This window comes from Rissa tridactyla, chromosome 17, assembly GCF_028500815.1.
Source record: "Rissa tridactyla isolate bRisTri1 chromosome 17, bRisTri1.patW.cur.20221130, whole genome shotgun sequence".
In the NCBI taxonomy this organism is placed as follows: domain Eukaryota; kingdom Metazoa; phylum Chordata; class Aves; order Charadriiformes; family Laridae; genus Rissa; species Rissa tridactyla.
The window spans coordinates 359,543-382,194 of NC_071482.1; the positions used below are offsets into that span (position 1 = coordinate 359,543).

Genomic DNA, 22,652 nt, shown 5'->3' on the forward strand with positions numbered 1-22,652 from the left:
AGCGTAAGCCCGGTATCGGCTTTTCCCTGGCTCCCGCTGGCCGATACGAAACGCGTTTGGGAACCAACGGAAGCATCTGTGCTCCCCGGTTGGAACCCGGGCCCTCGGGCCTTCCCCAGCGTGGTTCTCCACGGACCGAGCGCCATCCCTGGGGACCCCTTGGGGGCCGCCCTCCGCCCCCAGCGCCACAAAAGACCACGGAGAGCCTGACACCGGTTCCCGGCTTTATTGTCACATCGCCGTTACAGGGGGGGTCCGTGGGGATGGGGAAGTCTTCAGACGTTGTACCCGATGAGGCCGCCCTTGCCGATGATCTCCCCAATGTAAAACCACATCAGCACCTCCGTAGCCACCAGCCCGTTCCTCAGCGCCTCCTGCAAGGGGAAAAAGGCCACCGGTTCGGCGCTCGGGGCCCGTCCCGGTGCCCGTCCCGGTGCCCGCACCTCCCGCCGTTACCTTGACGGTGAGCTGGGCCAGGCGGCCGCTCTGGAAGGCCCGGACCATGGCCTTCATGCTGTCCACGGCCCGCGGGATCTCGGCGGGGGTCGGCGGGGCCAGCTCCACCTTGGCGTAGTACCAGAACGTGGCCAGGCGCGGCTTCGAGTAGGCCAGGGCGGCTGCGGGAGAGGAACGGGCGGTTCCCCACCAGCAGAAGCCCCGTCCCCGTCCCCGTCCCCCCCCCGCCCCGCTCCGCTCCCCGTCCGTCCATCCCTCCCTCCCTGCCTGTGCAGCCCCGGTGCCCGGCGCTCACCGCTGAGGAGCTGCGGCCCGCGGGCGGCCAGGCGCTGCGCCAGCCCCTGCGCCATGCTGCCGGCACCCGCAATGTCACCCCGCCGTCCGCAGGACCCCGCCGCCTCGGCTGTCCGCGCCCCGCCCGCGTCAGGCGTCTGCCGCGGGCAGCCCCGCAGCGAGGACCCCGCGCGGAGCGCGCCGCGGAGACGCGAGTTCGAGCCACGCCGCCGCCAGCCCAACGCGAGGGGCTTTTCCCGTTCTACCAGACCCCCACGCCAGCTGTAAGACCATCTCTGCGTTTAATTCCCAAGGCCCCCTCCGTTCCCAACCATCGCTTGGGAAATCAAACCCTGCTACACAACCGGCACGTACAAGCTGGCATCACTGCCCGCGGCCCCTGTCACACCCCGCTGCGGAGGCAGCGCCTTCGCCTTGGACGTGGGGTTACAGAGGTTAAACACAGCAACGGAACAGAGCGGGGTTTTGGTGTCGCTGGAAAAAGAGCACGGCCTCACAAAGAAAGAGCAACAGAGGGCCGGGGCGCCGGGCTGCGGTGTGTCCCCGAGGCAGAGGCTCAAAGCTGTAGAGCGGTGGAAAGTCTTAGTATGAAAGAGCAAGTCTTAAAAGGAGAAGACAGAAGAAGGGGTGGAAGGGAGGGTCCAGGGGAGACCCCGGAGGTGGTGGCAATGGGAGATGGCGTCTGAACTGAGGTGGGGAGTTGCACAGACGCGCTGCAGCCCCAGCCACTGTCCTGCGAGGCGTTTCTCTCCCTGGCGCCCGTGGGTGTGGGGCCGGGATATGGGGTCTCAGTTCAGCCTGTCCTCCAGCTCCTCCTTCTGCTTTTTCCTCTCCGCCAGCCACCGCTGGATCTTCTCTTTGAGCTCCGTGTTTGGTCTGATCTGGTCCATCGTGAGGGGGCTCCGATTGAAAGGATCTGTCTGGTCGCTGAAAGACAAAGGGGCAAGGGGATTACTGGGAGGGTCCCAGTGCAAGAAATGAAACCAGAGGAAGGGGGACGAGGGAGAGGCACTGGATAAGCGAAACATATGCCCAGGAGCATGGAAGGACGAGGCCGGCACCGTGTACCTGAGGAGGTGGCGGGCGATAGTCGAGCGGTCGACGGTGACGCGGGAGGAGGGCAGGATCACTGGGTCCGACATCAGAGTGCTCATGATGGGATCCAGGAATTCATCGCAGGCGTCCGCGTACGTCTCCTCCTCCTGCTGCTGCCGGTCTGCAAGAGACTGGGGGACACGCACCGCTTGTAGAGACTGCCGCTCCCGGTTCTTTCAAACCGTGTTTGCTCTCAACTGGGAGCTGAAACATCTACAGGTCTGTGCTGGGACGGAGCCCTCCCCGCTGCCCCACAGGAGCCCCCACTCCCAGAAATCCGGCTCCTCAGCAAAGATGCTGTGGTACCCAGATGGAAAAGGACGCCAGGAACCAGATCTCCCTTTTTTTGGGAGCTTAAATCCGCTCCGCTTCTCACCTTGATCCTCTCAGCCAGGCTACTGAAAGACACTATCATGTTGCCAGGCTTGTTGATTTTCTTCAGAACCCGGACGGTCTGGGCAAAGAGCGTGGGCGAGTAGGAGCGGCCGTCCTTGGGCACCGTGGCACAGAAGTTTTCTTCATCCCTGCACCACAGGTTGGAAGAGAGCAAAGGCTTAAGAATTCACGTTTATGGGGCTGCGAAACACAGGCCCCACAAGAGCTGCGTTACTGCAGGAAAGAACTCAAAGCTGGAGAAAAGCTTGACTGCCATTAAACCTTTTCTCCTGGCTGCTCTCCCGAGTCACCCCCATGGTGTGGGGGTAACTGACGCTGCTCAGCTGTCACAGCTGAGCTTCCCCCGGTAACCTGCAGTTGTTACAGGAGAGCCCAGCACGCTTCCAAAAAGCCTGCCGTAAGCACACCGAGCAACTGCTAGCGCTGCTCCCAGAGGGGAGGCTCCCGCCCCCGAGGCAGGTGGCCACGGGGCTCTGCTGGCCCGCATGTCCCCAGGGTGGACCCCAGGCAGCGCCCACCACCCCACACGCCGGCTCCGCCCTGCTGCCTACCCGAGGTTCAGGTAGATGGTGCAGATGTCGGACACCAGCTGCTGCGGCTTGAAGTCAAACTCGCTGAAATCCTTGACTTTCAGAGCTCCCATTTTAGGGCCAACCAGGTGTTGCAAGAAATAGTTGAGCATGGAGATGATGCGCTCGGCGAGGAAAGGATGGACGAACAGGGACTTAATTTCTGCAACCGACACCAGCAGCTCCCTGAGCTCCACAGCAACCCCCTCCTGCTCCCACCGCCCTGGAGCCGAGCCCACACCGCCCACCGCTGTCCAGAGGGGTCGCGCTCCCTACCCGAGGTGAGGAAGGCCAGCGTGCCGATGGTCTCGTTGGACATGATGTTGTGGAAGCGCGCCAGCTGCCCAAACATCTGCAGGCTTGACTCCTTCTCGCGGCGAGCCTCTGGCGACAGGCTGTCCCATTCGCCCCGGTCCTTCTCGATCTGCTGGACTTTGATCTTGCTGAGGTACTGCAAAGAGACAGCAGGGAAGCGTCTGGGAGAGCAGGCAGGGAAACAGGCAGCGACGGCTACACCAGACCTGCTCTGCGCTGCTCCGGGCCCACAGAGGCCAATTCGGGACACGAAAGGTACAAGAGAGCGCTTGAAAACGCCGCTTAGAAGATGTTTCACAAAACACAGAACACTTGTTTGGACAGCAAACCATAGAAACATCCATAAATGTTCAAAACCAGATGGACAATATCCACATTGCCCGTCTTGTCTGCCAGCCTCCAGACAATCAGTTCTATGGCAGGCAAAGGCTCCCAGAAAAAGCCATTTTGGGCAGCAACGGGCAGCTCTGAAAGGCGCAGAGGGACAGTCACCACGCACCAGGGACATGAGGTCACCCGGCACTCGCCTTGTGAGCCCACAGAACTGTCTGGAGCCAAAAGGCCTTTGTTATGATGAAACACCTGCAGAAAGGCCAAGGGGACTCAATAACCAAAACCTCAGAGGTTGTTTAAAGCCTGACTGTGTCCAGATTAGCCACAGGCAGGTTTCCTTGCGTTCCCCCAGCTTCATGCTGGATCTGGAAACAGCCCTTTTGCTCCTCTTTGTTCTGACGGAAGGGAGGGAAGAGGGTGCCCCGCGCGCCCCAGAGCCCACCACCCTTCTGCCTTCTCCCGGGGCACCGGCCACAGTGTCCTGGAATCGCTCCCTGCGGGTATCTGCTGCATTCACCGGCAGAAGCAGAGCTGACCCTGCTCCAGGGACAGGAGGTGAGCACCGCGCCGGCTGTCCTCAGGGGAGCGAGAACTGCGCCACCCTCAGCCCTACCTGTATGGCTTCATCCAGCAGGAAAATGGCGTCGTTCATCAGCAAGTTCAGGAAGCGCAGGAAGAGAGGAGGATTCATCGCCTCCAGGTTCTCCGAGGCGTAGTCAGCCAGAGCCTGCCAGGAGGGAGGGAGCAGTCCACGCTGTGGCACAGTCCCCCCAGCAGCACACGGATCCGCACGCCCCATAAAGAGCTGCACGTACACGCCCCTGACGCTTTATACACGCGCCTCTTGCCTTACCTTGATGCTCTGCCGGTAGGAATCCGTGCCCCACATGTACCTCAGGATGGGATACATGGGGCGGCGGTAGTTAAACTTCTGCTCAAACTGGTGCGGGTCACCTAGAGACAAGGCAAAGCAAGAGCGTCTCAGGGGGACAGCGGGCACAGGGGCTGTTCATTCCTTCTCGCAGTGTGTTTGAAATAAAACCCCTGCTCCCATGCGAGTCAGTGAGGTCTGTCACCCATCCCAGAGCAGCTCAGGAGGTCCCACAGTGGGACAGGGCCACAATAAGCACGGCTGAGGTGTAAAGCCTGAGCTCTGGGGGTTCTCTCTTCTAGAGACACAGTTCTGCACAAGCCGCAAGTCTGGCAAGCCCGATGCTTTGCTGGAATGCCGCCTGCCTAATGCAGCCCAGCAGCTGAACAAAGCACAAAGAGATTACTCTTGTCTCCACCAACAAACTTCACGCCCTGGAGACGTCCCCGTGCAGATGTTATGGATGGAAGACCACCTTTCCCCTTTGCGCTTACCAGTGAACTCGATATCCACAAAGACTTTGATCAGCGCCTCGGCAAGGTGGGCAGCATGCTGGTACGAGCAGAACACCCGCTTGCGATGGAACACGCTCGAGACGAGCGGGTTCTGGGCCTGGTCTAAGTGAGGCATCACAGCTTCCAACACCTCCGCCAGCTTGGCGCGCAGGTGGGGATTCTTCATCCTGCCGGGGAAAACAAGAAAGTGAACCCAGGATGGCACCAGGGCGCGGAGACTGGGCGGCTCAGGAAGCGCTCCAGGAGCTGCGCCCATCTGTGCAGGGGTGTCCGTGTGTTGCAGACCATCTGTAAAACCACCACTGGCGTCCAGCGGCTCACTCTTGGTACTGGGGCCACGGGGCAAAGGCACTCGGTGCCCGCAGCCAAATCTCAGGCAGAGCGGCCAGAGGGTGTGGGAACGGCCGAGCTGCTGCTTCCCCCCTCCCCGGCAGCACGCTCTGCTCGCAGCCTGCGCTCCCTTGTCAGCTGTAGCGCTGAGCAAACCTGCCTCGTCCAGCTGCGACTCGCTTCCCTTTATCCTGCCAGTCCAAAGCCCTTTCCCTCTGCCCAGGCAGGACAGGTACCGAGGCCAGGGGTAACTCTCCTCCGCAGCCAAACCACCCGCCCGCGGTCACGCCGCTGGGCAGTGCCAGGAGAGAACCACAGCCCCCGTCTGCCGGGGCTGGCGAGAGCTGCCCGCCACGAGAAACCTGTCTGCTCTGCCACCCTCCTCAGCTCGCTCTATTTACACTTGCGAGTGTAAACAAGCCAACGGCAGAAACATAGCGTACGCGGAGATGTCTTATCAGGGAGATCAATACACTACTCGGCTTTCTTCAGTGCCCAGTTACCGCAGCAGAGTTCACAGAGACACCCCAAACAGATCGATCCCAATCACCACCTCTAACACGCACCAAAGTGGCTCTCGCTGACGAGGCTCCGCGTGGTACCGCCAAACGAGTGTTTAGACGCCAAATCCACTTTGTACCTTGCAGGAAGCCCCTGTCCTTCAGGCGGGGCCTTGTCCACTCTGCCTTCCACGGGCAGAATTCAGCTTTTCCAAAGAGATCGACCTGCCCACCGCTGTCTGAACTGCACCTCAGACACCACCGGCAATTCCCCGTCCTTGTTCCGCGCTGGGTGCTCGGCAGGGGAGCCCAGGGCTCGCCCCTGGGGCTGCACGTACCTCTCCACGTCACCCATGAAAACTGTGACAAAGTGCAGGATGTGCTCCAGAGAATCGGCAGACGTCTCCAAGATGTCGTCAGCAAAACGCCGCAGGAAAATGAAGAAGTCGCCCAGGTTATCGGCAAAAAATTCTGCGAGGAGAGATTGCACAGGAGTTACTCCTCGGGCAGCTCATTTTGCCCTTTTCTGCCCTCCCGCGTGCTCTCCCGCATCCCCCCATTCCGACTGAGGTCTCAGAAAGCGACTCGCTGTCAGAACACTGCGGTCAGGAGGGATGCCCGGCCCGATGAGATTTCTAATGCACAGGGCTCACTTCACCTCCCGCAGAAGTCACTCACAGGGTGACACTCAGCAGCCGCCCGCTGATCTTACGCACTCTCACACAAAAAGCTCAAGGGCAGAGAACCTCCAGCCAAGGGAAACCGTGAGGAGGGTTTGGGGCACAGGGACAACAGTAAATCAACACGGGATTTGGCGAAACTTTGCGAGCTGGCTGCGAGCAGGATCTTTAGAAGCTCAGCAGCATCAATACCCGCCCTCGAAGAGCCCCAAGCTTTAGTAAGTAGCTCGAGGCTCGGGCAGTGGATTGCGGGAGGGACAGACAGACCGACCGACGGCCAGCGGGACCAGCGGCCTCACCTGGCACATAGGCCAACGCGCTGTTCTCCACCTTGGGCAGCGGGAAGGTCAGCTCCAGCGGCTCCGTGCCCTGGTTGCCCATGGCCAGCTGCACCAGCAGCACCGCCATGGACACCTGCAGGTTCAGGCAGTTCTGCAGCATCTGTGGCTCCGTCATGGCCGTCTTGGTGGAGAGATAGATGGTCATCAGGCGCTCGAACTGCTCCCTGAGGCCGTCGGCAGCAGGGCTGGAGCTCTGCTGGGCTTCTCGCCACGCCACTTGCAGGCGGTGAAGGCTTTGGTTTATCTTTACCATCTGGTCGTGCAGCCTGCCCGGAAAGGAAGGCGAGACGTTTATATGTTCAGCACCGAGTGCCTGAGCAACACCGAAGCACGTGCTTCTGTCCTCTAGTGAGACACTGTTCTGTGCAGAGTCCCAACCATTCCCTGCGGATACTCTGCCTGGGGCGCCCGCGGCGCCTCACAGACAGCAGGAGGACACCAGACCGTACAGAGGAGCTGCAGCCTCTGCGCAGCCTCGCCGGTAAACCAGCGACTGCGGCAAAGCCCTCGGCAGGGGCACGGACAATGAGCTGGCGCAGCTGCAAACCTCCTTGGGCTACCGAGGTCAGGGATCCGGCAAGCCCCAGAGACGCCTGCCAGGTGGCACTTCCAGTTTCCCAGCAACGAGCCACCTGCATAACTTTTCCACCTATTTCTATATTTAGAGACTAAACCAGAAGGGGACGGTGCATGGATCGGTGGTGACCTCACAGTATCCAGGCAACGATTTGCAGAGGGAAGCTGAGAAAAATAGTGCATCCTGGCCTCCAGAAAAGCCACCTCGCATTTGTGATGCGCACACAGCCCCTGTGGCGGGGTGGTTCGCAGAGCTCACGGCGGGCAGGAGCTCTGCCAACAAGGTGATTTCTAGTGGAGATGCCGGCAGTTGGTTCCCCCGAGGAGATGGGGAACCACGCGCCCCACGGACGTCTGGCACTCGGCTGTTACGTTTCTATAAATAACGTGGGGCCTGTGTTGGCGTTGACTGTGAGCAGCAGCGGACCAAGTTTCTTTCCCGAACAGTCAGCCTGAGGCTCAAACGTCAGTCGACACACACAGCGAAAGGTAGTCGGCAGCGCGAGCGCCCTACTCTGTATTCTGAGCATTTGCTAACAATTTCTGTGGCCGAGCACGGGTGGAACACAGCGCCGGGAGCTCTCTGGTACCCGCGTTACTGACATCGCACACGATCTCAGCCTGGACATACAGAGCCCCTCTCAAAGCCCGCGTGTTCGGCAGCGCACTGAGAGCCCTCGGAGAGGAGAGAGCGGCACAGCCACCGAGCGCTTACCTGTGGAATCCCAAGTGAAGCGTGTACTGCGTGAGGACCAGGTTTTCCGTCACCAGATTGTAGCTGTTTGCAAACTCCGGCTCTTGCTCGCTCATAGCGGGTATCAAGCATGTTTCCTTTTCCAAACCTGGAAGGAAGAGCATCTGTGTCAAGTCAGTCCCACCCGTGACGGGGGGGCTTGTGGAGGCCCCCACTGAAGTCACGAAATGACTGCTGGGGATGCTACGTAGCGTTTCATTTGTATTCGGCCCTGCCTTGCTCCTCTCCAGGCACTCCCTGACTCTCCCTTAAGGGCACACGTTGAGAGGGCACTGCCGGCAGAGCTCAGGACCCCGGGAGATGCCCTTTCTCCCTCCCTCGCTCCCCCGAGGTCTGGGCGTTACCTTTCATGTGCACATTCTTACTCCTCCTCTCCTCCTCGTTGAGCTCCTTCAGGGCACAGTACGTGGGGTTGAAGGTCAGCAGCCTGGGGGATTTGGGTTTGCAGAAGGGCTGGCACAGCCTCAGCAGGGCAGCTCCCAGGTTGAGGAAGAAGGCGTCCGAGGCGTACATCTGGAAGAAGATCTCCGGCATCTGGTTTGCCCAAATTTTGGTGCGGCCGGCATTGGCGTGGAGGCAGTTTCCCAGCCAGGAGAGAATCCTGTGCTTCGTCTCAGGAGACAACTGCAACAGGTTCTTCAGCATCTGGTAGATCTTCTCGTGGAACTGGGCCATAAACTGTGACAGGGAACAGGAGGCGGTTGGCGGAGGCACTGGTGGGATCGCTCTTCTGCCTCTCCTGAGGGTAATGCTCGCAGAGCTCTCCCGGCCCCAGACCGCAGCCAGGGCTTTCAGAGCAAATCACGCCAGGACGCCTCTATCGATCACCCCTCAGACACACACGTTACGAGCGGCTCAAATCCCGAGGCCGGCAGCAAAGAACACTCAGGGGACATACTCAAAACATAGTCGAGAGCAAGTTGTTTCCATGGGGAGTAAACCCAAAACTCGTTACACATTTTCAGCAGCAACATTGACCCTGAAAGCCCCTCTCTGAGACCACTTCCACAGCCCAGTTTGCTCCTGTGTTCACATCCTGCTTCCCGACGCCTCACTCCTTGCTTACTGAAACGGCTCAGCTCAGGAAACTATTTTCACAGCGAGAGAGACCTCTCTGTTGCTTTCTCTGCTGGGGAGTCCGTTAGCCTTTTAATTACAGGACAGGTACTGAAAATGATTTCCCGGTGGTTACACCACCTAAGGTGGATTTCCTCTGTGTTGCACCTCAAGTTACGGTGCCTGTGTCTGTCCCACGAGCAGCACCCTGCCCCTTCCCAAAGCTCCGACAACTGCTGCGATAGAGCACCACCCGCTCGACAGAAGACTTGGGCTCCAACAGCCCAGGGAAGTGGGAGAAACCCTTCGCCTGTTACAGCCGGAGAATCCCGAACGGTTCTGAGACTTGCTTAGTCGCAAGCCGGATTGTTAGAGAGCTGGTGGTGGAACTCAGGGCCCCATATCACAGCTTTAGCCCCCAGGCAAGGAGAGGCCACTCAACCAGGCGGGGAAGCAGGACCCTCACGCTGCAGCCCACCTGGTGGATGTTGGATTCCTGCACTTTGATCTCCTGCGGGCTGGATCGGGATGGATTCAGGAAATAGCCGTGGTTCTCCACCACGCCAGGGGTCTTCAACAAGCAGGAGATGCTTAAAATGGCACCCAGCAAAGTCTTCTGGTACATCTGCCCGTTGCTGGGATCCTTGGGCTGGATGTAGCCTGCAAAAACCTAGGGGACACAGCAGGATGTGAAGTCAGCAGCTCTGGGAAGTCCCAGTAAAAAACCTCACAAGCCGAGGGGTTTGGGCCGGGCTCTCAGGAAGGAAGGGAGGGGGAAGAGCGTGCACAGGGGGTGTTGTCACGCCGAGCTCGGCAGACCAGGCCCTGCGAACGTCCCTCCTGCGGGCAGAGCCCGGGAGCAGCTCTGGGCCAGGCGCAGGCACCCACCTTTGCTGTGTCCTTCTGCCTGGTGAAGTAGAGGAGCACGTCAAGGTACGAGTACAGCAGCATCTGGCAGAGGTCCAGGTCCTTTGTTCTGCCCAGCAGGATGTCGAACACGGGAACCATCACCTCTCCGAACGTCCGCACCTCCTCCTCTGCCGTCAAGGCCTCTATGACCTCCTCCAGAAACTCTGTCACATCTTCAAAGTCTAGCGAGGGGAGCGAGGCTGTTACCGACAGGACTCAGAGCCGAACCTCAGAACCACAGAACCACAGAACCTCAGTGCGCGTACACACAGCGCGACCTAAACGTGGCCCCCCCGTTCAGCAGCCAGCCAAAGCTTTCTCCCCGCAAGCTGTAACATGGCGCCACACCGGCAGCGCAGCCCGGCTGCACTTACGCGCCCCTCTCAGCGCCTCCAGCATCAGGTCCACCAGCTGCTCATACACGTTCTGGTCGACATAAATCTCCGGAGTGAGGAGGACGGTGCGAGTGTTGGACACCGTCAGGTTCCGGCAGCGCACGGCAAAGGGCAGCAGGTTCTCCGGGACCTTGGTGATCTGCGCAGGGAGAAGGAGACAGCTCTGGGCCCTGGCATCTGCTTCTGGCCTTTAAACCCCCGGCTTGGTCACCTCGGTGCAGAAAGCTGGGTGACAAAGCCCCTGCCTCCCTCCAGAGGCCCTGCTCACCTCTTCTCTCGCCCTCTGGAAGCAGGCGTAGAGGTAGCGCAGGATCTGCCTCTCCCCTGCGTCCCGGTCGGCAGAGAGGTTCTGCGTGCTGGCAGGGGTCATGTAGATCAGGTGGTTGCCCGGCTCCTGCAGCAGCAAGCGGGTGAACAGGGCCTGGGCACCGGAGACAGGCGGGAAGTGAGATGGCCCTGGCAGTGGGACAGTCCCCCCGGAAAAAGCAGCCCTGTGTCATCCCTGCCTGAACTATTTCTGCTGGGCAGAGCTCTCTCTGTCCCTCACTGAATAACAAAGCTCCGCAGCCAGGACCCTGAGGCTGAACAACTTCTCCGTTCCCCTCCGAGAGCCACAGCAGCCCCCACAGGGCTTACTGTCAGTGGGAAACCCACCAGGAACCACCGACACGTCTGCAAACGCAGCTGAGCGTGCGCAGGAACACCCCTCACACAGCTTTGCTTGGTGGCACGAGAGACGGCTGCCCCCCTGCCGGCAGTGCCTGCCCCCCGACGCCCCACGCAGGGTGGATTTGTTCCCCTCTCCGTCCCCAGCCCAAAGTCACGCAGCCCCTGGGAGCAGGGACAGTGAGCAGCACCTTCTCGCCCTTTTCCAGCCTGCCACCCCAAAACCCCCGGGGTTGTTTCCAGTGAGGCCGCAGCTGGCAGCTCCACGCTGGGCTTTGGCAAACAGTCAGTGTCCAGGACACTCTGCGAGGGAATAAACCCCGGTCCCATCCCCACAGCCAGCTGGACGCCGGCCATACCTGCTCCACGTTGTCCATGTCCAGCCAGTCCTGCTCCTCCAGGTCGGCGGCCATTTCCTCCAGGTAGACGCAGCGCGCCGGGATCCCGTTCCCGCTCTTCATGCTGGGGTCACCTGGGAACAACTCAGTTTGCCCAAACCGACGGGGAAGGTGCCGGCGAGCAGCAAAACTGGTGGGCAGGGCCCTGCCTGCGATGTGTCCCCCCTCCCAGCGTTCCCATCCTGCTTAGAGGGGCCCAGGGTCCCTTTAGGGGGGTCCTGGGGCAGAGTGTAGGGCTGTGGGGCAGTCTGGGGGGCTCCTGGGCAATTTCCATGGTCCATTATAATTTACAAGGAAAGGCAGCTTGCACAGAAAATAGCCACTTTTAACAATCATAACTCAGTTTACGCAGTGGTTGCTAACAGGAACCTTCCTTCGGCCCCTCCCTGCGCGTGAAGGTTGTCACTCTTCCGCCACGTCTGGCCACCCCGGCACCGAAAGCTGTTACACGCAGCTCTACAAGCCCCCAGCTGCAGCCCCAAGGGCCTGTTTTCAAAGCCTTTCAGGGTGCTGGCAGCGGCGCTGGTGTGCCGGAGCCCGCTATCAGTGCCCGGAAACCTCCTCCGGACCAGGGAACCTTTAGGAACCCAGCGCCGGCCGCGAGGCAGCGCAATCCCCCCCCAGCCCCCGGTTCCCCAAGGCGCTACGGGAGCGGTGCCGGCCTCCCGCCCCCCCCGGCCCGCCGATCCGCCCCGCGGCCCCGAGCAGCCGGGACAGCCCTTGCGGGGGGGCTGTGAGCGCCCCGCTGCCCCCGCCCCGCTCACTGTTGTCGAGGGTGATGAGGAAGATGCGCTGGATCATGTGGTTGGTGTTGAGCTGCTGGCAGAGCTCCCGCTGCGAGCGGAAGGCGCGGCTGATCTCCGCCGCCGAGTACTCGCACTCGTCCAGGCTCTCCGAGACGCTGTTGTCCGAGTCATCCTGCGCGGCCGCCGGCTCCTCGCCTGCAAGGGCCAGAGGGGCTCAGCTCGGGGCCGCCGCGGAGGGATCGGGACGGGGCCCCGCCGCCGCCGCCGCCCCTCCTCACCCGCGGGCGGGCGGCGGCGGTGCTGCTGCCCGGCGGCGAAGTGCTTGGCGTCGGCGAGGGAGCCGAAGAGGGCGGCGAAGGGGTTGCCGGAGATGCTGTTGTTGTTCTCCTGGTCGGTCATGGCCCCTCAGCGCCGCGCCATGCGGGGGGGGGGGGGGGGGGGACCGGCAGCGGGGCCGCCGCGCTCGCCTCCGCCCCACGGCCCGGCGGCGCGCCGGATGTGCGTCACCGCCGCGCGCCGGAAGGCGGCCGCCCTTCAGCAAGGGGCGGGCGGGCGGGCGGCCGCGCCCCCTGGCGGCGGGAACACCGGGACCCCCCGGGGCTGTCCGAGCGCCGGGACCCGCCGGGACACCGGGGCAGCGCCGGGCGCCCGCTCATTGAATATTAACCGTATGCTAATCAGGCAATTAACATGCTAATTTATTCAAATGTATGTTAATCAGTTAATTAATATGCAAATTTATGCAGGACTAATTTGCATTCATAAACACCTGTTTGCAGTTGCGTAATTGAAACAAATCACACGTAAAATTTTTTTTAAATTTTAAAAAAAAAAAAAGTTTATATTTTCGTGTGTGCCTCTTTTTTTTGGGTCGTTCCTGCTTATAAACGGCACTGTCACGACAGAGATGGGGGTTTGCAAGGGGGGGCTTAAACTGATGTGTAAGGCTGGGGTGCGGCGGGGTGTGTGTCCTGGGCCAATGTGTGGGGATGCTGGGGGTGGAGGGGGGCATTTTTGGGAAGGAGGCATTGGGTCAATTTGGGGGGGGGGGGGTGTCTGTGTGTGTATGGCAGTGTGGGAGCAGGTTTTGGGGGCGGGGGAGGGGGGGGTGAGTGCACCTGGGAAATGTGTAGGGCTGGGGGAAGTGGGGGCGCTAATGTGTGGGGCTGGCTGGGGGGGAGGGGACGGTTCCTGGGCTAATATGTGGGGCTGGGGGTTGGGGGGGGGGGGTGTGGGGGTTTTCTTAGGCCAATGTGTGCAGCATGGAGGGGGCAGTTTGGGGAGGGGGCCCTGGACCAATGTGTGGGGCTGGGGGCAGTTTTGGGGGGAGGGTTTGTGGGGGTGTTCTGGGCAGTGTGTGGGGCTGGCAGGGGGAAGGGGGGGGATGGAAATGGGACACTCTTAGCAGGGTGGGAGCCTGAGAAATGTGTGAGGCTGAGGGGGGCAGTTTTGGGGGGGGTGTCCCTGTGCAATGTGTGGGGCTGGGGGGGGGACAGTTTGATGGCAGTTCCAGGCAATGTGTGGGACTGGGGGACAGTTGGGGGGGGTGGGGGGTGGGGGGTGGGGGGTTGTCCCTGTGCAACGTGTGGGGCTGAGTGTGTTACCCGAAAAAAACTCTCTCAGAACCTGAAGTAGCTGAGGGAGGAGACGCTGCTTTATTCGCCGTGGGGCACTGGGGGACCCCCAGCTCCAGCGCGGCTCACTGGGGGGGGGGGGGTGGGGGTGTCACCCATTGCTTATACACGAAAACTCTCACAATTCCGCCCGGCTCAGCCGTGACTCCCGGCTCAGGCTCAGCAGATGCCCCAATGGCCTTTTTGCACGTGTATTAAATTTTGCGGTGTTGGCAGAACACTTCTGCGGGAGCGTCTCGGTGGTCCCTCGGGTGAGGAGACCCTTCCTCACAGCGTCCTTTTTGGGCACTGAGTCATCGCCGGGCAGCCAGAGGGGACTGGCCTGAGCTCAGCACAGGAGGGACACGGAGCTGTTGGAGCGGGGCTGGGGGAGGCCCCAGAGGTGCCGGGAGGGCTGGAGCCCCTCTGCTGTGGGACAGGCTGGGAGAGCTGGGGGGGTTCAGCCTGGAGGAGAGAAGGCTCCGGGGAGACCTTCCAGCCCCTTCCAGTCCCTCAAGGGGCTCCGGGAAAGCTGGGGAGCGGCTGTTTGCAAGGGCACGTAGTGACAGGACGAGGGGCAATGGTTTAAACTCGAGCAGGGCGGGTTAGATGAGACATTAGGAAGAAGTTCTTTCCGCTGAGGGCGGTGAGCCCCTGGCCCAGGCTGCCCAGAGAGGGGGCGGAGGCCGCACCCCTGGGGACGTTCAAGGCCCGGCTGGATGAGGCTCTGAGCGACCTGATGGAGTTTCAGACGTCCCTGCTGCTGCAGGGGCGGGCCTAGATGGCCTTTCGCGGTCCCTTCCCACCCAACGCATCCACGGTTCTGTGGCCGTGAGTTTGCCAGCTTCTTGAGGATGACGAGGGCGCTCCCTGAAGCAGCCACGGCTCCGTCCCAGGCGGTGCCGGAGCCCCTCACGGGCGCAGTAGCACAGACCTGACCCATAGCGGCACCGTGCGGTGATTAACTGCTGCTTGCTCCGCGGTGACGAGCCGCGCCCGGCTGCCCCCTCCTCACCGCGCTGTGGCACCGGCCTCAGCCCCGCCGCTCCCTCTCACGGCGGGGGGTCGCTGGGAACCGACCCCTCCCGCCACGCGCCTCACAACGGCCGCAGCGGCCCGGCCTGGGGACGGGGGGAGCGCCGCTGCGGGGCGGCAGCTGTCAGTCAGCGCGGCGGGGCGGGGCCGGCGGCGGCAGAGCCAATGGGGCGCGGCGGGGCGGGGCCAGACGCTATAAAAGGCGACGGCGCTGTCGCGGGAAAGCCTGTGCTCGGAGGGGCGTCTGTGGGGCGGTGGGATCCCGGTCCTGCAGTCGCAGAAAGCGTCGGAAGGGACCTGAAAGCCCACCCCGTGCCACCCCCTGCCCCGGGCAGGGACACCTCCCACCAGCCCAGGTTGCTCCAAGCCCCGTCCAACCTGGCCTTGAACCCCTCCAGGGATGGGGCAGCCACAGCTGCTCTGGGCAACCTGGGCCAGGGGCTCACCACCCCCACAGCCAAGAATTTCTGCCTCGGATCTCATCTCAGTCTCCCCTCTGTCAGTGTAAAACCCTTCCCCCTCGCCCCATGGCTCCCCTCCCTGCTCCAGAGTCCCTCCCCAGCTTTCCTGGAGCCCCTTGAGGGCCTGGAAGGGGCTGGAAGGTCTCCCCGGAGCCTTCTCTTCTCCAGGCTGAACCCCCCCCAGCTCTCCCAGCCTGTCCCACAGCAGAGGGGCTCCAGCCCTCCCAGCATCTCTGGGGCCTCCTCTGGCCCCGCTCCGACAGCTCAGTGTCCCTCTGACGTTGGTGGCCCAAGGGCTGGGGGGCATCGCTGGGCAGGGTGTTGGGGGGGGGGCATCACTTTCAAGGGTTGTACAAAAAACCACCCACTGCTGATTGATTTTTGTGTTTGTTTTTTTTTAATTAAGAGACTTCCCTTGTTTGGACCTGGCGTTCCTCCTTACGGAAGAACAACGCTGCGGCAGTGACGCCCCGCGGCCGGGGGGGCTCAGCCCCGTGGGGGAGGGTGGGCTATGGCACTGTGGGTGCGGGATCGCGCTCAGCCCGTGTCCCCCCGCTCCAGCGGCTCCTCCCGGCGGTGCCTGACGCCCGGCGCAGCGCGGGGCAGCAGGGGCTGGTCCCAGCAGAGCCCGAGCGTGGGGAGCTCCAGCTCCTGCCACTCCTGCAGCTCCTTGGCGCTGGCTGCCGGTGTCTGCACCTCGAAGGTCATCTCGAAGCGGCTGTAGTCCACCCGGAAGGCTCCTTTCTCCAGGGACATGCAGGGCTCGAAGCGGTACCCCCAGAGGATCTCGTCCTCCGTGTAGGAGGTGCGGGCTTGGCATGTCATTCCTGCGCAGAGACCAGGCTGAGCTGGGGCACGGTGACGACCCCCCGACTGCTAACAGGGGGCTTCAGCCCCAGGGCACCGGTCACCAGCTCTTCCCAGGATGCCAGCCCCCAGCCCGGCTTCACCAGCACCCCCGGGCGGCCGCCCGTCCCCCCCTCACCTGTGGCCTCCACGATGCCCTCGAGGATGATGATGATCTCGAACTGCTCCCGGCGCAGGGACTCGGCCGACAGGTCCCAGAAGGGGCTGCGGCGGTCGATGATGTGGCAGATGATCTGGGGCTCCACCAGGAAGAGCCGGTCCTCCCCCGTGTCGTAGCCCAGGTTCAGCTCCGACTGCTCCAGCGGGATGAACTCCCCCTCCGCCGTCTGCCGCGACTTGATCAGCTTGGCCCGGATCTTGGCGTCCACCATGTGGCTATCCCGCAGGTCGCCCACCCGGAACATCAGGCAGAGCTGCTCGTCCCGGCGGGAGATGACGCAGTTCTTGCTGAAGATGAGGGTCTGGGCGCGCTTCTTGGGCCGGGAGATCTTGACGAACATGCAGCCCACCATCAGGGCGTCGATCATGGAGCCCACGATGGACTGGGCCATCAGCAGGATGACGCCCTCGGCACAGTCGGCCGTCACCATGCGGGCGCCGTAGCCGATGGTGCGCTGGCTCTCCACAGAGAAGAGCAAAGCGGAGACGAAGCCGTCCACGTTCTGGATGCAGGCCCGCCACTCGGGGTCCCCCTGGTGCTCCATGTCGCCCCGCGCCCAGGCATCCAAGAAGTAGACGGTGCCGAAGACCACCCAGGTGACGATGTAGCACATCATGAAGACGAAGAGGAACCAGCGGTACTTGAGGTCCACGATGGTGGTGAAGATGTCCGAGAGGAACCGCTTCTTCTCCTGGATGTTGCCCAGGTTCACCTGGCACTTGCCCACCTTGGTGACGTACCGCTGCCGCTGCCGCCTGCCCGCCTGGGCCACGGGGCCGTCCTCCTCCAGCCGCTTGCAGCGCCGGCCCGGCAGCCCCTCCATGGAGGGGGTCCTGCCGCGCCCTGCGCTGGGGATGGTGATGCCAGGGATGGCGCCAGGGGCGCCGGGCGCCTGCAGCGGGTGCCAGCGGGCGGCCAGCGGGCAGCGGGACATGTCGCCGGGACGGCGCAGGACGGCCGGCAGGGACGGCTCACCGGGGACGCCTCCGTGGTTTGGCATTGGGGGGCTTCTCTTGGCCGCTTGCTGCCGGCCGTCCTCCGCCGCAGCCCCCCCGGGGGCGGCCGGGGGCTCAGGCTGCGGGGCGGAAAGGAGCCGGGGAGTGAGGAATGGCCTCCGGGCGCCGGCGGCGGCCGGCAGCATCCCCTGGGAGGGAGCCCGGGAGCAGCCGTACCTTCTGGGGGAAGGTGAGGTAGCGGCTGGTGTCGGTGGGCGGCCGGGGCAGGTAGGCCAGCATGTGCTTGGCGGTGGGGGTCTGCGCAGGGGGCACCGAGTTGCTGCGGCCGCGGGGCTCCTCGGGCAGCGGCCGGGCGCCGGCACAGGGCAGCACCATGGCGGGGCCGCGGGCGCTCAGCCCCGGGACGGGCGCGGGGTCCTGCGGCCGGGCACAAAGCAGGGTTATTGGGGAGGCGGGGGGCTCCGGCCCCTCTCCCCGTGCCCTCGGGGGGGTCCAGCCCTCGCCCACAGCACAGGAGCCGGCGCGGGGCCGTGCCGGGGTGGCAGCAGATGGCTAAGCCCATTAGGGGCCATAATTGCATTGCAGAGGCCGGGGAGCGCGGCCGCGAGCAGCCCCGGCAGTGGGCAAGCTCTGGCCATCGCCCACCGCCGGGCTCTGCGCTCACCTCGGGACCTGGCACTAATTGCCAGCTCCGTAACGAGCTGCGAGCAGGGACGGGCGGCCCCTGGGCGCGGGAGGACGGACACGGGAGATGCAGATCCCGTAATGGGGCTCCCTGGGACGGGCTGGGAACAGCTGGGTCGCCCCAGGTCACGTTCCTGGAAATGCCACCTGGAGAGCAGTGACCCGTGGGGACAAGGACGGGGCTGGGGACGGGGAGGTGGGCTCTCTGCCCCCCCGAGCATCCCCTCCCGCCGTGAAGAGGTGGGACCCTCGGTCCTCGGTGCAGCCCTGGGGGACGTCGGCCCCTGGAGCACCCCCCCATCCCCAGCCCTGGCGAGGGGGGACCCACCTTGTGTCCCGGCGGAGCGGCCGCGGGGCTGGCAGATGTCGTCCTCCGCTCCCGGCTCCCGCTCGGCCCCAGCCGCCGCCAGGCATCTTCCCGAGGGCTGGATGGGACCCTCCGCTGCGGCCCGTGTGGAGCAGGGAGGGAGAGAGGATGGAAGGATGAAGGAAGGAAGGATGAAGGATGGATGAAGGAAGGGAGGAAGGACGGGGAACTCGACGGTGGCCGCCAATCCTGCTCCAGCGGCAGAAGGTCACCCGTTAATCTGTCTCAATGACAAGCACAATTACCTCCAGATGATTTAATCGAGAGGAGCGGGCGCCCTTCCGGGGGAAGGAGCAGGAGGGGTTTCCCAGTGGATTTCCCCGCGCTCGCCTGGGGGATGACACTCCCCGTCTGCTGCTGGGGACGGGGCCGTATCCCCCTTTCCCTTGGTCCCGCTCGGGTCTGAGCGCGGTCCGTGCCCCCTCCCCACTGCTGCGGGACCCCCTGCCACGGTCCCCCTGGCGCCGAGCGGGGCCAGACCCCCGGAGCCGGGAGGCCTCAGTAATTTGCCCGCCTGGCCCCCGGTCCCCCCGTTGATAAGGAAGACGGCAGATGAAGGAGAGATTAGTCGCTAATCTCCCCGGGCAGATGAATCTCAAGCTGGACCCCGCGGAGGGGACGCAGGTTGGGGCAGGCGGGAGCCAGGCGCCCACACAAAGTTGGGATTTTCCCGTCAGTGCGGCCCCTCCTTCTTCCCCATCCTTGTTTTCCCAGCAGGACGAAGAGGACGTTTGCTCCCAGGCAAGAGCCCGGGCACGTCAGGCGCCAAGAACTGAGGCGCCAGGCGCGGGACGGGGCGGCGGGTGCCCATCTCTCCGCAGGGGGCAAAGGGACGCCCTCCCCACGGCGTCCCCAACTGCCCCTCGCCTATTTGTTTAACGACCGAACGAGGGTCGATGCCTCAAACCCTCCCAGGAAGAGCTCGATGTCGGCTCCCCGCATCCCACCGGGGTCCCCTCCCCGCCGCCGCCAAGAGGCTCTTTCCCTGCCAAGGCTCTCGCTTGGGGGTGGCCGAGCCTGGGAGGATTTAAATGCTTAGGTTTAACCCTGCCGTGGTGGCCAGGCGGCGGCGGGGATGCACCCGGCGGCTCCTGCCCGGCAGCCGCGCTTTGCTTTTAGCATGGAAAAACCAACAACGGCTGGAAAATGCTGGTGGCCACACCCCGGCCTCGGAGGAAGAGGCTTGATCGGCTCCCGCGGGCGCAGACGCGGCCGGCGGCGGGGTGGACGCTGCTCCGCAGGCGTTAATGACCGCGGCCGGCGCTGCAGGTGGCCGAGCAGGGCCCGGCGGGCGGCGTTAGCATGGCCGGGGGCTGGCGGGCGCCGGCGCAGGCCGGGGGGATGGTGCTGGCCCTGCTCGGGTGGGTCTCCTCCTGCGTCACCACCTTCGTGCCCCTCTGGAAGAGCCTCAACCTGGACCTGAACGAGCTGGAGGTGTGGAGCATGGGGCTGTGGCAGGTCTGCATCGCCCAGGAGGAGGGGGTGGTGGAGTGCCGGCCCCACGGCTCCTTCCTGGCGCTGCCCCCCGAGCTGCGCGTCTCCCGCCTGCTGATGTGCCTCTCCAACGGGCTGGGGCTGCTGGGCTGCGGGCTGGCCGCCGCGGGGATGGAGGGATGGACGCCCTGCCGGGACCGGCCCGGCCTCAAGCGGCGGCTGCTGCTCGCTGGGGGAGCGGTGCTGGGTGCGGCGGCCGTGGCCACGCTGGCGCCGGTCTCCTGGGTCGCCTACAACACCGTCCTCGACTTCTGGGACGACACCGTCCCCGACATCGTCCCCCGCTGGGAATTCGGGGAGGCCACCTTCCTGGGCTGGTTTGCCGGAGCCTTCCTCGCTGCCGGCGGGCTGCTCCTCGCCTGCAGCGCCCGCCCCGCCGTGCCGCCGCCGGCCCCCGCCTGCCGCCAGCCCCCCAGCCCCCGGGACCTGGCCGGGGGCCACCACCTGCACCCCAAAAACGCAGACCTGGTCATCTAAGGACTCGGGGGGCCCTGCCCCGTGCGCTGCCCACCACAGGGACGGCGCCCGTGGGTCTGACAGGATGATTCGCTAATTCCCACGGTGGCCCTGCAGATTTTTCTCCTTCCTCCGTGTGTCTGCTTCGCTTTTTCTCTTCCCAGGAGCAGCAGCTTTCCCCGCAGCGCGCGCGGGAAGGCGGCGAGGCAGCGGCCGAGCAGCACTTCGTACCCCGGGTGACATTTGTGGCGGTCGCTCACTGACGACGCTGCGCGAGCATCGCATCCCCTGCGAATCCCCCGCCGACGCGTCCGCGGCGGTTCACAGCTCGCTCCTCGCGTGTCCGTGTCGCTCTGATGTTCCCGCAATAAATTATCACGGCCGCCGGTAGCGCACTCCTTTGCTCTGAGCGTAGATCTGCGTCTCGCAGGGGGCGTCGATGGCGTGAGCGGGGATGAAGGGTGGGAGCTCCAACAGCACTTTGGTCTGTACAGAAAAGATCCGGGGGGGGAAAAGGAGGGGAAGAGGGAGAAGGAGAGCCGCGGCAGTGCCCGGAACCGCTCCTGCTGCAAGGGAGGCGGCGTCCCCTGCCCTGACCCTCCTCGTCTCACGGCAAAGACGACCGAGCCCTGAGTGCCACAGACCTTTGGGTAGAAAGTTCCTCAACTGCACGGTTCACCCGCGCCCAAGAGGCAGGAGCGGTGTTTTGCGGGTCCCTGAACTGGTTCTCCCACGTTTTCCTGATGCGGCTGTAAAAGGAGGGCTGCCCGCAGCAGGGAATGCCAGCTGGATTAACTCCCCGAGTCCCGACGGGAGCCGGCCCTGCCGCTGCACCCCGGGAACAACCGAGTTCACGGCGGGTTTAATCCCTGCGGGCTCCGAGCCGTGGGCGCGTGACCGATCCCGAGGAAGCCCCCGGCCGCCTCCGGCATTCCTGGGGGAAGCAAAGTCCGCCCTCCTCCCAAAGTCGCCTTTGGAAACCTGCCCTTTGCTCGGCTGCAGGGGCAGGGAGGGGGACGGGAGCTGCTCCCTGGGGGTTTCTGATGCTGCCGGGGCTTGGGGCAGAGGCGGGTGCTGGGTCCCTCCGAGGGGCCGGGATGGCGGCGTCCTTGGCCGCGCGCTCCAAAGCCCCCACAGGCGGCAGCCGCCCTCCTCGAGGCTCCCCCCAGCCCCGAAAGCAAAACCAGTTGGTTTTGGCTGTGAGCCGTCACCCACGCCCTCGGGAGAGGGGAGGACGAGGTGCCCAGCGAAGGTTTCCAGCTTCGGGCCATTCCTCCCTCCCGGCCCAACCTCCACCTTCCCAGGCACCGACCCGCGCTCGGGAGCAGCCTTTGCTATTTATTTTTTAGAGCAGGCTTTGGCTATTTCACTTTCTGGCAGCAACACAAAGAACGGGGCAAAGCCACCGTCTCGTGATGGTCGGAGTAACCGGATTCTCCTAATCCAGGATTCCCTCCCCAAACCACATCCTACTTGCCGGTGAGTCGGAATGACACAAGAGCGTTGCAAAAGCCGCCCAAGAAATGCCGAGTCCTGCGCAGGCTGGGAGGGGCGAGCGCTGGCACCGTGTCCGCGGCCCCCGCTCAGGTGCGGAACGTTCTCAGTCACTGCAGTACGTCGGGGGCTGCGTCCCGCCGCCCTCCGTCACGAGAACGGGGGAAAACGCAGAAAAAGCAGCAGCCCCGGCCCCGCAGCAGCCCCTTACCTGGAGGAGGGGGCTCGGCGTGGGCACGGGCTGCCAGAGCCTCCACGGGTAACGGCGCTTCCGCGCTGTCATAAAATCACTGGGAGAATGGAAGAATCTCCCACGGGATCTATTCCCTCCTCAATAACGGGGAACCGCGCGCCCACAGAACGGTGGGACGGCGCTGGCAACTTCCATTCCAAGGCTGCGCTAATTACAACAAATTCTGTACTCGGAACGGGTCCTGGGGACGTCTGCCTCGCGCTGGGAACAACCCTCGCCCCTGCGCGCCTCCCTGCTGCGCCGCCGACACCGTCTGTGCTTCGGCAGAGCGATGCCAGCAGCGGCAGGTAAAAGGCTGCCGTTACAACACAGGGTCACCTTAGCAGCTCAATACGTAATTAAATGTTTCAATTCCCCCATTAAATAAAAAAAAAAAAGAGAGATTTTGGCTACAGGAAGAGAGTGGTTTTCCCTCTGCTTTACTAATCGGATGTGAACGCTTCTCCACTGCCGCTGGCTTGGGAACGGTGACTCCCGAAACCCCACCCGTGAACACGGAGCAGCTTCGCCCTGGAAAAAGGCTCTGGAACAGGCTCCCCGCTGCGAAAAACACGACTGCAAAGAGACCCCCCAGCATCGATCGCGAACAGGGACGTGTCCCCAGGCCCAGTCTCTCC

At 63.5% G+C, this 22,652-nt stretch overlaps 4 protein-coding genes across 4 annotated transcripts; 1 reads left to right on the forward strand and 3 right to left on the reverse strand.

Moving 5' to 3' along the window:
- Positions 1 to 211: 211 nt before the first annotated feature.
- ATP5MG (ATP synthase membrane subunit g) lies at positions 212 to 1,114 on the reverse strand. Its single transcript, XM_054223270.1, has 4 exons — positions 1,082 to 1,114; positions 752 to 1,025; positions 457 to 617; positions 212 to 374 (listed from the first exon to the last, which is right to left on the reverse strand). Exons 1-4 carry the CDS (start codon positions 1,112 to 1,114, stop codon positions 276 to 278), a joined length of 567 nt encoding a protein of 188 aa, XP_054079245.1. The 3' UTR covers positions 212 to 275.
- Positions 1,015 to 12,688, reverse strand: UBE4A (ubiquitination factor E4A). Its single transcript, XM_054223326.1, has 19 exons — positions 12,474 to 12,688; positions 12,214 to 12,390; positions 11,411 to 11,523; positions 10,654 to 10,806; positions 10,365 to 10,524; positions 9,970 to 10,172; positions 9,560 to 9,751; positions 8,370 to 8,703; positions 7,987 to 8,113; positions 6,654 to 6,961; positions 6,013 to 6,145; positions 4,824 to 5,011; positions 4,312 to 4,412; positions 4,072 to 4,185; positions 3,087 to 3,261; positions 2,793 to 2,973; positions 2,222 to 2,369; positions 1,819 to 1,976; positions 1,015 to 1,677 (listed from the first exon to the last, which is right to left on the reverse strand). The coding sequence occupies exons 1-19, from the start codon at positions 12,592 to 12,594 to the stop codon at positions 1,539 to 1,541; spliced, it is 3,225 nt and encodes a 1,074-aa protein (XP_054079301.1). The 5' UTR covers positions 12,595 to 12,688; the 3' UTR covers positions 1,015 to 1,538.
- A 3,035-nt stretch (positions 12,689 to 15,723) lies between these two features.
- Positions 15,724 to 18,242, reverse strand: LOC128918699 (G protein-activated inward rectifier potassium channel 3-like). Its single transcript, XM_054223254.1, has 4 exons — positions 17,952 to 18,242; positions 17,504 to 17,704; positions 16,290 to 17,406; positions 15,724 to 16,131 (listed from the first exon to the last, which is right to left on the reverse strand). Exons 2-4 carry the CDS (start codon positions 17,660 to 17,662, stop codon positions 15,842 to 15,844), a joined length of 1,566 nt encoding a protein of 521 aa, XP_054079229.1. The 5' UTR covers positions 17,663 to 17,704; positions 17,952 to 18,242; the 3' UTR covers positions 15,724 to 15,841.
- A 1,303-nt stretch (positions 18,243 to 19,545) lies between these two features.
- On the forward strand, positions 19,546 to 20,468 carry CLDN25 (claudin 25). Its single transcript, XM_054223253.1, has one exon. The coding sequence runs from the start codon at positions 19,641 to 19,643 to the stop codon at positions 20,307 to 20,309; it is 669 nt and encodes a 222-aa protein (XP_054079228.1). The 5' UTR covers positions 19,546 to 19,640; the 3' UTR covers positions 20,310 to 20,468.
- Positions 20,469 to 22,652: the final 2,184 nt, after the last annotated feature.